Here is a 13,880-nt window from a genome sequence, read left to right as displayed (position 1 = left end):
AAGTCTGTAATTCTTCTCTTCTCCTGACTAAATGTCCTTAGCTCCATGAAGGACAGAGAGGACATAAGTAGGTGGGAAGAAGGAGGAAGCTGTTGAGAGGATGGAGTAGAAGCCCAGGGTATGATCCTTTGGCCCCTCTGCTGACCATTGTACCCCTGAGTTGTGATGGGGGAGAATACTCAGGGCCCCCCATGGGACTAGTCGGGAAAGGGTGATAGACAGGGAATGGAGGAGGGGAGGAAAGGAGGAGGGACAACTGAAGAGGCAGAAGGGAAATTGGAGAGCGACATGTGCCCAGGTCTCCTGGTTATCTCACTTCAAGCCTTGGCGTCTGTCCCAGAAGCTACTCATGTAGCCAGCCTCCATCGCTCGACTCTGTTTTCCCCTTGAGCAATTTGGCTCTGAGGCCACAGTGTCCTAGAGTAGCTGTGCCTCTTCCCTTCCTCCATATCTGCTGCCCTCTCTCATTCCAGAGGCCAACCAGCCCAACCCAGGATCTCAATCAGACCAGACTTTCAGATCTGGCCAGTCCCTCTCCCAGGGTGCCCCTCCTGGGTATGATCCCTGCCCACTCTCAGTCCTGGGAAGAGGTAACCACATCTCCTCCCACCCTATCCTGTGTCATAGTCTCCTAGACTCTCTTCCCTCAAGTCCTACCTAGACCTGAACGGGAATTCCCTCTCCCAAGTGGTCGTCCATCCTTCACTCAAAGACCTGCGAATGTAGGGAACCCATATCTCCCAAAGCAGCACATTCCCCTTTGGGAATTTTTCCTTATGTTGAGCCCCAACTTACCTCTTTGCGATTTCAACCCACTTGTCTTAGATCTGTCTTCTGGGAACGGCCAAAACAAGTAATCTTATAAAAGTAATCCTAATAAAAGTAATACCACAAAATAAAGCTAATAATAACTAGCACTTATATGGCAATTTAAGGTTTGCAAAGTGTTTTACACAAGCTATCTCATTTGATACTAAATAGTATTTCATTTTTATACTATTATTAATAATAATAGCTAAGTAGTCTAATCTCATATACAGACCTTGAAATACTTGAAGACAGCCATGTAAGTCTGTAATTCTTCTCTTCTCCTGACTAAATGTCCTTAGCTCCATCAATGCATCCTTGAACTGTTATTGTGGTGGTGGTGATGGTGGCGGTGGTGGTGGTGGTTTGTCTGTTTTTGAAGAGGACCAATGACATCACAGGTGATATTTTGACTTGCACATGAAATGGATTGAAGTGAGGCAGAGCTGCCCAAAGTGTAGTTAAGTAGAGATGGGATACTCCTCACTGGCACCTAACTTGGGGGTGGGAGGTGGGGGTGGGGGAGGTAGACAAGACTGGTGGGGGCTCCAGCAGTGGCATTAGAGAAGAGGCCCTCTGAATCCCTCAGGGTACCCCGAAAACCCTGAATGGGAGGTGCAGCAGCCTGGCCAGAGCATACTCACTACATCAGAATCATTTTTAAATGCATTAAGTATGTTAAAATACAAAGGAAATCAATTACATCAAAATATAGTTCCCACAATTAAAAATACTTCTTAGATATCCCCTCCCCCTCAAGTTAAGAAATCTTGACGTAGAGGGAGAAGAGAAGAGGGCCTGGGTCTCTTCCTTCACCTGGGAAGTTGGAAGAGGGACATGAGGCATTGGGGAGTGGGATGGATGTGAACTCCTGCTAGCAGAGGACAGCTGGAACAAACCACAGAAACAGAGCAAGTCCACCCTGGAGGCGGCACAATTATTGGAATGTTGAGGGATTAAATCTGAAGTTATCTGAAACAGAGGAGGATCCCCCACCAAATTACAAATGTTGTTACCCCTAGAAAAGTCGCTGAAAAAATATCAATAATTAATGGCCTACGTTGCTCCATCCTCACCTCTGTAGGAGAATAATCCACACATATGCCAAGGTATGAGAAGGGAACAGGCAGGTTTTCTCAAACTATAGTCTGTGATGGACCACATCTTTATGGTCACACTGAATGATGTAGAGATTACAAGATTGCTGTTCTATGTGCTGTTTGTACATTGCATATGGTAGAGCAGGGGGCATCTAGGTGGCATAAAGGATAGAGTGCCAGGCCTGGAGTCAGGAAGACCTGAGTTCAAATCTGGCCTCAGACACTTAGTAGCTATGTGACCCTGGGCAAGTCATTTCATCCTGTTTGCCTTAGTTTCCTCATCTGTAAAATAAGCTGGAGAAGGAAATGACAAACCACTCCAGTGTCTTTGCCAAGAAAACCCCAAATGGGGTCACAAAGTCAGACATGACTCATGGACTGGACAACAAAAATGGTAGAGCAAAATGCTGCTTCAATGGCTTTCCCCACCCATATATTCAAATCACACAGGACTGTGGGTGAGACCCAAACACAGAGAGAATTTTGTTCTAAGAACCTTTGATGATTAATATGAAGCAAAGTATAGAACGGGGAAGTCTATGTTCCCCAAAAGTATTTGTGGCTGTCATTCAGGACGTCTTGGTCAGAGCTCAAATTGAAGGAGGAGCCTCTATACTCCCTGATAAACTGTAAGCTCCAAGAGGGCAAGGACTGATGCATATTTGTCTTTGTATCTCAGCACCTTGGACAGCACGTGGCACCGAGCGGGCTTCGTAAATGCTTGTTGAGTGACGGAATCCATTTGTGCTAATTGCATCCAACCCATTGATTTCTACACGAGATTCATATTCACTCAGGGGAGTTCAACCTAATTATGCACACAAGAAAAATGAAGAGGGCGAAGAATGCCACTTATCTAGCCTCCTATGCAGCTGGTTGGACAGCTCCAAGAGCTGGTCCATCAGTGCATGTATCTGGGACGAGTCTGAAGGTGAAGAGCGAGCTAGAGCCTAGCTGCTAGGCTAAGCCATCCAAGCAGTCAGTCAAGTAGAATTTATTAAGCACCTACTATGTGCTGGGCACTGTACTAAACTGGGGGATACAGAGAAAGGTAAAGGACAGTCCTGTTCTTAAGGATAAAGAAAACAAAAGCTGACTAGATTGCATTTGAAAAGTTGGACAACGATTTTAAAGATCCCAAGCGAAACCAAACCCATCTTTTAAAGACTGTTATTCTTTGTGAGAATCGTGGAGAACAATAATCTCCAAAAAAAAAAAAAAAATCAATGCCTGGTGGGTGTCCTCAGGCTTCCACACACTACAAACAAAAGATTGAAACTGGTGGCCCGCCCCTCTCCAACTTGTCCATAAGGGTGTTTAGTGTGGTGAGAGATTTAGAGGCGCAAAGGTTTCCATGTTTCCAGAGTAAGAAACTGAGGCCATGCGGGGGGGGGGGGAAGGAATGACTCTCCCAAGATAATGGTAAGTGTTATCATTTATTTAAGAGTTACAGAGAGCTCTACATGAGTTATCCCATCTGATGTTATTTAGTATCAATGCGACATTGGTTATCTCACTTTACACTATCATCATTAATAGCTAGCATTTCTAGGTTCTTCAAGGCTTGCAAAGCCTTTATATACGCTATCTCTTTTAATATTATCATTAATAACAATAGCTAATGTTGACATAGTGCTTTGAGGTTTGCAAAGCCTTTGCATGTGATATTTCATTGGAGGGAGCCTCATAGCCAGCCCGGGAGGCAAGCGCTGTTTCCAAGATCCATTTTACGGAGGGGGAAGCTGAGGCCCAGAGAGGGTGAGGGATTTGCGCAGGGTCATGGTGTCTTTGGTAGAATTCGTACTGCGCTCTGTGCCCTGCGCCCCCTAGCGGCCCCTGCCCCTTCCAGGAGGCAGTGCCTAACGCCCTCTGCGAGGAAGGTGAGTATCTCCTCTCGCGCTTGCGCAGGCCAGGCGCCTCCCCACCCCCCCTTCCCTCCTCAGGAGGGGGGAGGGCCTCCCTCTGAGCCAATCAACGCAGGAGGAGGGCGGCCAGGGCTGGGGGAGGTTTCGGAGAAGGACCAGTGGAACCTATCCGAGGCCCCACCCCCAAGGAAACTCGTGCCAGTGCCCCAAGCCTCTGGTCCCACTGTCTCGTGCTTGTCTGCCCCCCACTGCGCCTGCGCGCCCAGGGCCCCGCCCCCCCCCATGCGCCTGCGCACCCCGGGCCTGGAGAGGGATGCGGGGCTTCAGAGGCTCGAGGCCAGGGCTGAGGGGCGCGAGCACGTGGCGGGGGAGGGAGAGCAGCCCCTCCCCCCTTTAGGGTCACGTGGAGGGGGAGGGGGGGTCGGTTGGGGAGGTAGGAACGGACTGTGGGGAGGGGAAGAGCCGCGGCCACAAGTGCCCCTTCCCTCTTTTAACCTACCCCTTTGGCCCACCCCTCACCCTCCCCTGACCCCCAAACCCTGACCTTCTCCTTCGTCCTTGACCCCTCGCCTCTGACCCTGACCCCTACACTCTGAACTTTTCTTGTCTCCGATCCCCAACCACCAGCCTCCCCCTGACCCCCACCCATGATCCTTGCCCTTCACCCCTGACCTTTAACCCCCACCCCCAACCTCGAATCCCTGACCCCTCCCTTCTGTTCCCATCCCCTGACCTCCGAACCCGACCCCTCCTCTTTGCCTCCTCCCAGACCTGGTCAGTGCCTGGCTTTTGACCTCTGGTCCTTCCTGAGAGCCCCTGCCCTATGGGATCTTCCCTGCTACTGCCTGCTTCAGCTCGCCTGTGGTCCCCAGACAGATAAAGGGGTGGTCCCAAGAGTTCCCCGTCTCCATGAGCATGCTGTCCTCCTGTTCTGTCACAGGCTGCCATGGAGCACCGGGGGCCGGACCCCCGACCAGTGCGGCCGGCTGACCGGTCAGCCCGCGTCCCGCACCGGAGGACCAAGCGGGAGCGGAACCAGGCCAGGGCCAGCAGAGGCCCCAGTGCCGCAGGCCCCCGGGCCCCCCGGGCTCGGCCTCGGTGCTTGCTGGCCCACAGGGACCTGGCCCCGGGCCCCCCCGCGCCCCAGCCTGTGGTCATCACCCAGGGCCGGCTGAGCCGGGCGCACCGGGGCCTCCTGAGCAGCGAGGTGAAGTCCCTGAATGTGGCCCGGCTGCTGAGTGGCCTGGCTGAGGAGGCGAGCAGCCCCCCACCCCAGGAGGCCCCAGACATTGGAGCAGCAACAGCACCACCCTCACACCCCACCTGGGGAGAGGAGCCCAGCCCGCCGCCGCCCAAGGACAAAGAGAACGAAGCTCCGGGAAGGCCCAGCCCAGGACCCCCCAGCCCTCGAACACTGCTGGAGGGGCTTCAGGCTCAACTGCATCTTCCTGGGGCCTTCCCCAGGCGCAATCTCGTGCAGGAGGCCCGAGCAGAGATAATCGGGGCCTTGCTGGCCCACCATGGGGAGCTGCCTGACCTCAGCCAGGTCCTCAGCGGCCTCAGGAAACAGGGAACAGGTGAGGATGAGCATCTTCCATCCTGCCTCATCACCCCCTGCTGGGCCTACTCCCCCCCCCACTCTAGCACCCCTTGCTCTGTCCATGCTGGCCGCCCAGTGAGTCTCTTCCCCACCTTTCTCCGTGTAGCCCCTTTGGTCTGGGACTTCTCCCGTTCCTGCTGGATGGGGGAGCCTCAGCTGCTTTATGCTCATGTTCTTCCTGCCAGTGCCAGAGCCCGGAAGCCCACAGGAGTGGAGGATGGGGCCCCGGGGTCGAGGCCACCCTGATCAGCACGCCCCGGTGGAGAGCAGCAGGAGGAAGAAGGGGAAAAGGGAACTTGTGTTTACCTTGGGGGCCACCCCCAGCCCACCTTCCACTGAGACGGTAAGACCTTCTCACCTGAGGGACATGGGGGTTGCTGGCTAAAGTGTTTGAGGGTAGAGGACGGGAAAGGCAGGTTGCTGTATGCCCACTGTCTTTCTTTGCATTCTTACCCACAGAGTCTGGTGCTGCCCCCGGACCCATGGGTGCCCTCACCCTCACCTCCACCCCCACCCCTTAGACCTGAGCATGGAGAGATGACTTGGGGCCCCCAGACATCATTTGATGTCCTGAAGAGCATCTGGCTGCCTGCTACCCCACCGACATGTGCCCCACCTTGGCAGTGGGGAGCTGGGGGGGCTCCCCATCCACCTGCATGTTTCCCCAACTCACAGTCCCTGGACTGGAGCCCTAGTCCCCCAGCCCCAATGCCTGGACTGCCCTGGTTTGTGTCCAGGAGCAGCCCAGAGCCCTGGACCTTCCCCCGCATGCGGCTCTATTGAGGGTGGAAGGCCTCCCCCAACGTGCCCCTCCATAAAGGAACTTGTTGAAAGTATTCCCATTTCTGGGAGATGGCAGCGGGCGGGGGAGAATTAGCTCCCACTCCCTCTTGGTGCTTTCATGTTCAATAATTTCAATAAAAATGTATGAAGAGCTCAGCACGTGGAAGATCCTGGGGACAGAAAGACAACAATGCCAGCATGCCCGTGCCCAGAAGCTTATGGAGTCTGGAGGGGTGCGGTGAGCACACCAATCTGTGTAGGGTCAGGACCAAGACCCACAGGTGTTCACCCCTGAGCAGAGCTTCAGGGGACACTGAGGATTCTAAGGGGGCAGAGGAGTTGGGATGGGAAGTTGGGGAGAAGAGTGAGTAGGTCGTTTTGGCTGGGGCACTGAATGGGTAAAGGAGAGTGAGATGGAGTAAGATGCAAAGGGCCAAAAGTCATCACTATGAGGAGGTAGCATTGAACCCTAAAGGTCCTGAGCTAGCTACCTGGGCTTGTGGCTGGCAGCTCTCTTGAGTTCTGTTGGCTGTGCCAAGCAGGGACGCTAAATTTGGCATTAATTATGCTGAGCAGGGGGCCATGAGGTTGTCTAAGGTCAGTCAGTCCATAAACATTTATTAAGTGCCTTCTGTGTGCCAGGCCCAGTAGATACAAAGGAAGGCAAAAGACAGTCACAGCCCTCAAGAAGCTCAGAGTCTAATGGGGAGAGACAATATGAAAACAACTGTGTACATACAAGCTGTATCAGGATCGATTGGGGTAATCAGAAGAGGGCAGTCACTGGAACTGAGGGGGAAAGGCCTCAGCAAATGGAAAGGTTTTATCTGGGACTTGAGGAAAGCCAATAGTTGGATCAAGGGGAGGATATTTCAGGCCTGGGGGACAGGCGAGAAAATGTCCAGAGTGAAGAGACAGAGGGTCTTGTTCATGGGACAACCAGGGATCTGGTGTTGCTGAATGGAAAAGTCCTCACTGAGGAGTCAGGTGTGAAAAGATTGGAGAGGTAGCAGGGGGCTAGGTTCTGAAGGGCTTTGAATGTCCAACAGGATTTTTTATTTGATCCCAGAGACAATAGGGAGCCCCTGGAGTTTATTGAGTAGGGGGTGAGATGGTCAGATCTTTGTTTTAGAGAAATCTCTTTAGTGGCTGAATGCAGGAAGGACAGGAGTGGAGAGAGACTTGAGGTAGGCAGAGCCACCAGCAGCTACTTCAGTAGTCCAGGGGGGAGGTGATGAGGACCGGGGTGAGGGACAGTGTCAGAGGAGAGGAGAGATGCTGCAAAAGTGACATCAACAGGCCTCGGCAACAGCCTGGGTATGGTGGGTAAGGGCGAGGAGTCCAGAATGACTCCTGGGCTGGGAGCCTGAGGGCCTGGAAGTGTGGTGTTGCCTCTACAGTAATAGGGAAGATGAGGGTCCGTGAAAGGAATGCGTCGGGAGAAAGTTTTGGACATGTTAGGTCTAAAGTGTCTATGAGACATCTACTTTGAATTGTGTAATAGGTAGTTGGAGTTGCTGAGTAAGTAGGTTTGAGAATCATCCCCATAAAGATAATAATTAAGTCCATGAGAACTGATGAGATCACCAGGTAAAGCAGTATGGAGGGTAAAGAGCAGAGGGCCCAGGACAGAGCCCTGAGGAACACCTATGGTTAGGGGGTGTGATCTGGAGAAGGAGACAGAGAGGGAGTGGGCATAGAAGCAGGAGAACAGAGAGAGAGAGAGAGGTGTCCTGAGAACCCAGAGAGAAGAGAGTATCAAAGAAGAGAGAGTGAACCACAGCGTCAAAGGCTGCAGAAAGGTCGAGGAGAATGAGGACTGAGAAAAGGCTGTTGGATTTGGCAACTAAGAAATCATTGGTAACTTTGGGGAGAGCAGCTTTAGTGGCATGAGGTCAGAAACTGGATTGTAAGGGGTTAAGAAATGAGAGGAAAGGAAGTAGAGGCATGGATTAGCCTTCTCAAGGAGTTTGGCCACAAAGAGGGGAGAAATGGGACCATAGCTAACAGTGATAGATCAAGTGAGGATGGGGAAGACGTGGGCATGTTTGTCAGCAATAAGGAGGCAACCAGTGGTTAGAGATTGAGGATGTGGGAGTGATAGAGGGAGCAGCCTGTTGGAATAGAGAGGATGGAATTAGGTTAGCTTGTACAGGTAGAGGGGTTTGCCTTGGCCAGGAGAAGGGCCTTTTGACGTGACGGGGGAAAGTAGAGATATCGGGGAAGGTGGCTGAGTGATGTGAGATGAGGCGGGAAGAGGGAGCTCATGGATAACAGCCTCAATTTTTTCAGCGAAATATGAAACAAGGGTCTCAGCTGAGAGGGCGGGAAGAAGGGTGACCATGGGAGGTTTGGAAGGGCTGCTCTGAAGAGGGGGATGGTGTCTTACTTTGGGAATTGTAAAAGCATTGCCCTGGCTGCCTGGAAGGCCCAGTTGAGGTTATGCAACATACATCCGTAGTGAACCTGTTCAGCAGGGCAACAGGCCCAGGTCAGAAGCAGAGCAGTAGGGGACTGGGCCCAGATCAGGCCGACCCCCTCCTTTTTAGCCTGATCTTAAAAGGTAGTCACTGAACCGTGGAATAGGGGAGTGACATGAGGGCCCTAAGAGGGCAGAGGAAACAGGATAGAGAGTTAGGGAGAAGAGCGAGCAGGTCATTTTGGCTGGGCCACTGAATGAGTGAAGAATTTTAAGAAGAGGGTTTCGTCTGGCCCTTGTATGGAGCACACGGTCTTTGGAGTGGGAAGCTAACAACTTGGAAAACATTTGCTGCGTCCTGGTGAGAGGGGGTGAACCAGGGGGGAGAAGAGAGTCTGGAGGCAGAGTGGACTTTCCAGAGGCAGCCATGTCTCTGGACTGGTACGCTGGTGATTTTTGTGCATGGAGACTGTTTGACTCATCTTCTGAGTCACTGACACTGTGGAAAGTCCTGTAGTCCATAGCACGGAACAGAAGCCCAGAGTGGGAAAAGAGTGTGCTGGGTTCCAGGGCGGGAGCGGGTGTTGGCAATTGTTAGCGTAAAGGGGTGCTGTTGACAACACATGTTGGTGAGGTAGCCAGAGCCCAAACGGTTATGTCCAGTTTACAGAGAGGTTAAGTTACCTGGCCAACATCACACTGCTAGTGGGCAACAGAACCGGGTCTCAAACCCAGGGCTCGTGTGCTGCTGAGTCCGGGGCTCTTTCCACCATGTCTCCCGAAAGCAGTCCACTGAGAAAAGGCAACAGAGGGGCCCTTGGGGAAGGTTGTCCCCCCAAGAGGGAAAGGGAAGGGGCTTAAATCCCTCATGGCCAAGTGTCCAGGGCTGGGAGTCTGGGAGGCCTGGGTTGGAAGCCTGGTTCTGCTGCCATTAGAGTGTGTGGCTTTTCCCCAAACCTTTCCCCCATGGGCCTCCATTCAGTAAAACTCAGTAAAATGACTGGTTCAGACTGAATGATCTCTGAGAGCAAAAAGGGCAGAGCTAGAAGGAGCTGCAGAGGACATCTAAGGCAGCTGCCCTGGAGGTCGAATGACCGTCCCTAGCTCACAAGCCAGCAGGGAAAGCCCACATGAGGATGCAGACCTCTGGACTCCAGGTCCAGATCTCTGGAAAGGTCTGGCCCAATCAGGTGCCCATCGGGAGCAGGGAATAGGAACCAAGGTCTGCAGAGGAGGGGGCTAGGGGAACAAGCCCTTCCCCTCGAGGTGGCTGGGTTGCCACTCGACACTAGGTTGCCCCGGATAGCAGCACGGAAAAGGGATGGGAGGGTCATAGGGGTAAAGTCCTACACCTGTAACCTCGAAGGCTGGCACAGAGGCGGAGGGATGGGGGAAGACAGGCGGCATCGGGGGGTCCACTTAGAAGAGGAGGTATGTGAGGAGGGGAGAAGGTGGCGGGCGCTGTGGAAGAATCCCACCTCACATCCCCGAAGGCCAGCGAGGAGGTGGGGGATGGGGGAGACAGGGGTTGGATCTGTCGAGAAGTTATGAGAGGGGGCGTGCGGTGGGAAAGTCAGGTCCTCGCAGCCTGGAGGCCAAAGTGGATGAAGGGGGATGAGAGGGAGGAAGGCGCGGGAGATGAGGATGGGTGCGGTGGGAGAGTCGGCTTCCCGAAAGCCCCAGAGGCCGGAGTGGAGTGAGAAGTTTGGGAAGGATGGGAGCGCAGAGGAGGAGCGTGGGCGCAGGGGCAGAATCCGGTCCTTGTAGCCCCTTAGGCCGGATCTGAGGAAGAGGGATGGGAGGGATGTGGGCGCGGGCAATGAATGGGGATGGGCACCGTGGAGGAGAGAAGGATGGGAGGGATAGGGGTGCAGGGCTCAGTGGCAGAGTCCGATCCTCGCAGCCCAGGAGGCCGGAGTGGAGATAGAGGGGTGGGAAGGATGGGGGTGCAGAGGTATGAGGTCGCTACGGAAAAGGATGGGCATGGTGGGAGAGCTCGACAGTCGCAGCCTCGGAGGTCCGAGCGGGGGAGGCGGGGCGGGGGAAGGACGGGGGAGGGGCCGGGCGGCGGCGGCGGCGCCCCTTTAATCGGGTGCGCGCGCGCGCTCGGCCCCGCCGGAGTCTCCGGAGCGGGAGCAGGATGGAGCCCCCGCGCGCGCCCGCGATGCTGATGCTGCTGCTGCCGCCTCTGCTGCTGCCGCTGCCCCCCTGCGCCTGGGGCAAGTACGTGCGGGGCAACCTCAGCTCCAAAGAGGTGAGCGCGCCGGGGCCCGAGCTCTAGCGGGAGCCGCCCTGAAACCCGGCCCCTCCCCCGCCCTGAAGCCCGGCCGTCCAGCGCTGGGCCCCGCCCCCGGGAGACCCTTTCCCCATCTCCATCTCCTCCCCTCTCGCCCCCAAGCTTTCGAAGACCCTTGCTCTGGGGCCCTCGGAGATTCTGGATCTGCCTGGGGGCGGGGCTGGGTGGGGGCGCGGCTAAAGAGGGTACCTGGGGAGAGGAGAGGGGGCCGCGGAAGGGACCGTGGGAGGGGAAGGGAAAGGGTCTCTAAGACAAGGAGGAAGGCTGGGAAGAGGGGCTGGCCTGAGGACAGTAGCACGTGGCGAGGGGAGGGGGCCTGGGAACTGAAGAGGGGAGAAGATGTTGGGGTAAGGGCCAGGGATTTCGGGTCCGCGGAGACTTTGAGATAAGGTCTGGGAAGATGTTGGGGTCCAGGCTAGGGAGATGTTGAGGTCCGGACTGATGGCTAAGGAGATGTTGGGGTCAGGGCCAGGAAGAGGTCAGGTCTGGGGAGACAATGGGGTGGGTGGGGGAGATGGGGTCAGGTCTGGAAAGATACTGAGGTCAAGGCAAGGGAGATGGGCTCAGGTCTGGAGAAATGTTAGGGTCAGATCGAAAGAGGATTTGGGAATGTTGGGCAGACTTGGGGGGGGGATAGGAACAGTGGTGCTGAGGGGAAGCTGGCGAGGCTCTGACCCTTTTCCTTCCCTAGGACTGGGTATTCCTGACAAGATTCTGCTTTCTCTCTGACTATGGCCGGCTGGACTTCAGGTTCAGATATCCCGAGGTGCAACTTTCCTCCCAAAAGCCCCGAGGCAAAATACCCCCAGGTCCCCAGGGGGAGGCCTCCCAGATTCTTGAAATGGGACTTTCTCCCCAAATCCCCATTTAAGACCCTCAAGTGGTGTTGGAAGGAGCACTGGATTGGAAGTCGGGGGACCTGGGTTCAAATGCTGTCTCCTGTCTATGATCTCTGATCTCGGCTGAGCCCTTTCCCTGTGGGGGCCTCTCCCTCCCCAGCTGAGTGAGAGGGATGGACAGCCTGGTCTTAACCCTGATGTAACTCCTCGAGTCTCCCAAGTGACACCTTCCCTGTGGCAAGCCTTGAGGTTCCCCCGCTCATCTTTCCCATCCCTGTGTTCACAGGCCAAGTGCTGTGAGAACATCCTTCTGTACTTTGATGACCCTTCCCAGTGGCCCGCAGTGTACAAGGCCCAAGACAAGGTGGGAGACCCCTAGGGAAAGTAAAAGGCTGGGACCTCGGACTGGTGGAGCCGAGGGAGAAGGGCTGCGGAGGGGTCGGGCTGGGAGGAGGTCAAAGCTTGGAGGTGGCACACTCACGCCCATGCCTCGGTACGGGCAGGACTGCTTGGCCAAAGAGGCGGTAATTCGGCCTGAGAACAACCAGGTGATCAACCTTACTACCCAGTACCCCTGGTCGGGCTGTCAAGTGAGTGGTGCAGGACCTGGGAGAGGGAGGGGGCGTGGCCTAAGATTTGGGGGCAGGGCCTGGGGGAAGAGTATGGGAAAACGGGACTGAGAATGGGAGGGGGGAGCCTGAACGTAACGGGGTGGGGCCCAAGAGTGAGAGAGGCAGAGATCGTCCCTCAAAAAGCATTTATTAAGCACTTACCGCGTGCTGGCAACTGTGCTCAGCGCTGGGGATGTAAGGGAAGTCAAGGGCGTCCCTGCCCTCATGGTGCTCACACTGTACTTGGCGAGTCAACGTGGATAGAATTGGATCCATACAAGTTGCGGAGTAACTGAGTAGATGGCAGATCATCTCCGAAAGGGGGTGGGGAGGTGGACTACGCCCTTGCTTCCTCGGGCTCCCCTTGGCAGATGGTGTCAGAGGGGGGCGTCCGCTACCTCAGCTGCTCCAGCGGCCGCAGCTTCCGCTCAGTGCGCGAGAGATGGTGGTACATCGCCCTCAGCAAGTGTGGGGTAAGGCGCCCCTGCCCGACACACGCCCCCCAGCTTGCCCACCCTGCCCCTGATGGCCCCCTGGCTCAGGCCCCCCTGCCACCCTGCAGGGGGATGGGCTGCAGCTGGAGTATGAGATGGTGCTGACCAACGGAAAGTCCTTCTGGACCCGACACTTCTCTGCTGATGAGTTTGGTGAGTCTGGAGACCTAGACCCCTCGTGTCTGTGAGGACACCAGGATGGTCCCCGCCCCGGGGTGGGGAGCGGCAGGACCCCGGGGCTCCTGGGCAACCATCTGAGCCCAAACTGATCCCTGCTATCCAGGGATCCTGGAGACGGACGTGACCTTCCTCCTCATCTTCACCCTCATCTTCCTCCTCTCCTGCTACTTTGGTTGTAAGTCACCACACAGAGGCGGGAGGAGAGGGGAGACCTCAGAGGATGGTGTGGCCTTGGGGGGTACCCCATGGACACCTCTCCCCCTCCCCCCTGACCCCAGACTTGCTGAAAGGCCGACAGCTGCTTCACACAACCTACAAGATGTTCATGGCAGCAGCAGGAGTAGAAGGTGAGAGCTGGGGGGGCTGGGAAACCAGAGTCCTTGAGGGGGCCCTGCTCAGGACTCTAAGGATTCTACTCCGCCACCACTCCCCACTTCTGGCCGTTGGATTCCAGTAAAGGCAAAGCTCTTTGAGGGCAGAAACTGCTCTTTTTGGTTTTGTCTTCTCGGTATGCAGGTGGTGCTTAATAAATGCATATTGACTGACTTGGCTTTGCCCTTTACAGTCCTCAGCCTCCTGTTTTTCTGCATATACTGGGGTCAATATGCCAGCAATGGCATCGGCAATGAGAGCCTGAAGATCGTGGGTGAGGATCGAACCGTCCAGGGCTGGGCACCAGTGAGGGCCTGGACAGGGGTCCTCTCTGAGCCCCTTCTCTCCCTTCCTCTCTCCCTCTCAGCCAAACTACTGTTTTCTGTCAGCTTCCTCATCTTCCTACTGATGCTGATCCTTCTGGGAAAAGGCTTCACCGTGACACGGTGCCTGGGCATGGGGACAAACCGGGCTCCCTGGCAGGCGGGGGTGGGGAGTGGAGGAATTTAGAAAA

General features: G+C 55.2%; 2 protein-coding genes across 2 annotated transcripts in view; both read left to right on the top strand.

Moving 5' to 3' along the window:
- The first annotated feature begins 4,718 nt into the window (after positions 1-4,718).
- PRR19 (proline rich 19) lies at positions 4,719-6,201 on the top strand. The gene is made up of 3 exons (XM_027858158.1): positions 4,719-5,349; positions 5,558-5,715; positions 5,832-6,201. The coding sequence occupies exons 1-3, from the start codon at positions 4,719-4,721 to the stop codon at positions 6,153-6,155; spliced, it is 1,113 nt and encodes a 370-aa protein (XP_027713959.1). The 3' UTR covers positions 6,156-6,201.
- Positions 6,202-10,714: 4,513 nt separating this feature from the next.
- TMEM145 (transmembrane protein 145) overlaps positions 10,715-13,880 on the top strand; it is a 9,457-nt gene continuing 6,291 nt past the window's right edge. The window contains exons 1-10 of the mRNA XM_027858203.1: positions 10,715-10,828; positions 11,562-11,636; positions 11,996-12,073; positions 12,213-12,299; positions 12,692-12,793; positions 12,883-12,967; positions 13,098-13,169; positions 13,273-13,341; positions 13,560-13,640; positions 13,734-13,849. Coding sequence (XP_027714004.1) covers positions 10,715-10,828; positions 11,562-11,636; positions 11,996-12,073; positions 12,213-12,299; positions 12,692-12,793; positions 12,883-12,967; positions 13,098-13,169; positions 13,273-13,341; positions 13,560-13,640; positions 13,734-13,849 — 879 coding nt within the window. The remainder of the gene's footprint in view (positions 10,829-11,561; positions 11,637-11,995; positions 12,074-12,212; positions 12,300-12,691; positions 12,794-12,882; positions 12,968-13,097; positions 13,170-13,272; positions 13,342-13,559; positions 13,641-13,733; positions 13,850-13,880) is intronic.

Source organism: Vombatus ursinus, unplaced genomic scaffold, assembly GCF_900497805.2.
Source record: "Vombatus ursinus unplaced genomic scaffold, bare-nosed wombat genome assembly UNPS02012758.1, whole genome shotgun sequence".
In the NCBI taxonomy this organism is placed as follows: Eukaryota; Metazoa; Chordata; class Mammalia; order Diprotodontia; family Vombatidae; genus Vombatus; species Vombatus ursinus.
The sequence above is the reverse complement of the archived record's forward strand: the minus strand, read 5'-3'. Positions and strand labels throughout refer to the sequence as shown.

What these genes read in the sequence shown, in the direction of transcription:
- PRR19 (XM_027858158.1), top strand. Translation starts at nt 4,719, where the DNA reads ATGGAGCACCGGGGGCCGGACCCCCGACCAGTGCGGCCGGCTGACCGG. An exon ending in CCTCAGGAAACAGGGAACAG is followed by an intron (nt 5,350 to 5,557) that starts GTGAGGATGAGC and finishes TCTTCCTGCCAG; the next exon opens with TGCCAGAGCCCGGAAGCCCA. An exon ending in GCCCACCTTCCACTGAGACG is followed by an intron (nt 5,716 to 5,831) that starts GTAAGACCTTCT and finishes TCTTACCCACAG; the next exon opens with AGTCTGGTGCTGCCCCCGGA.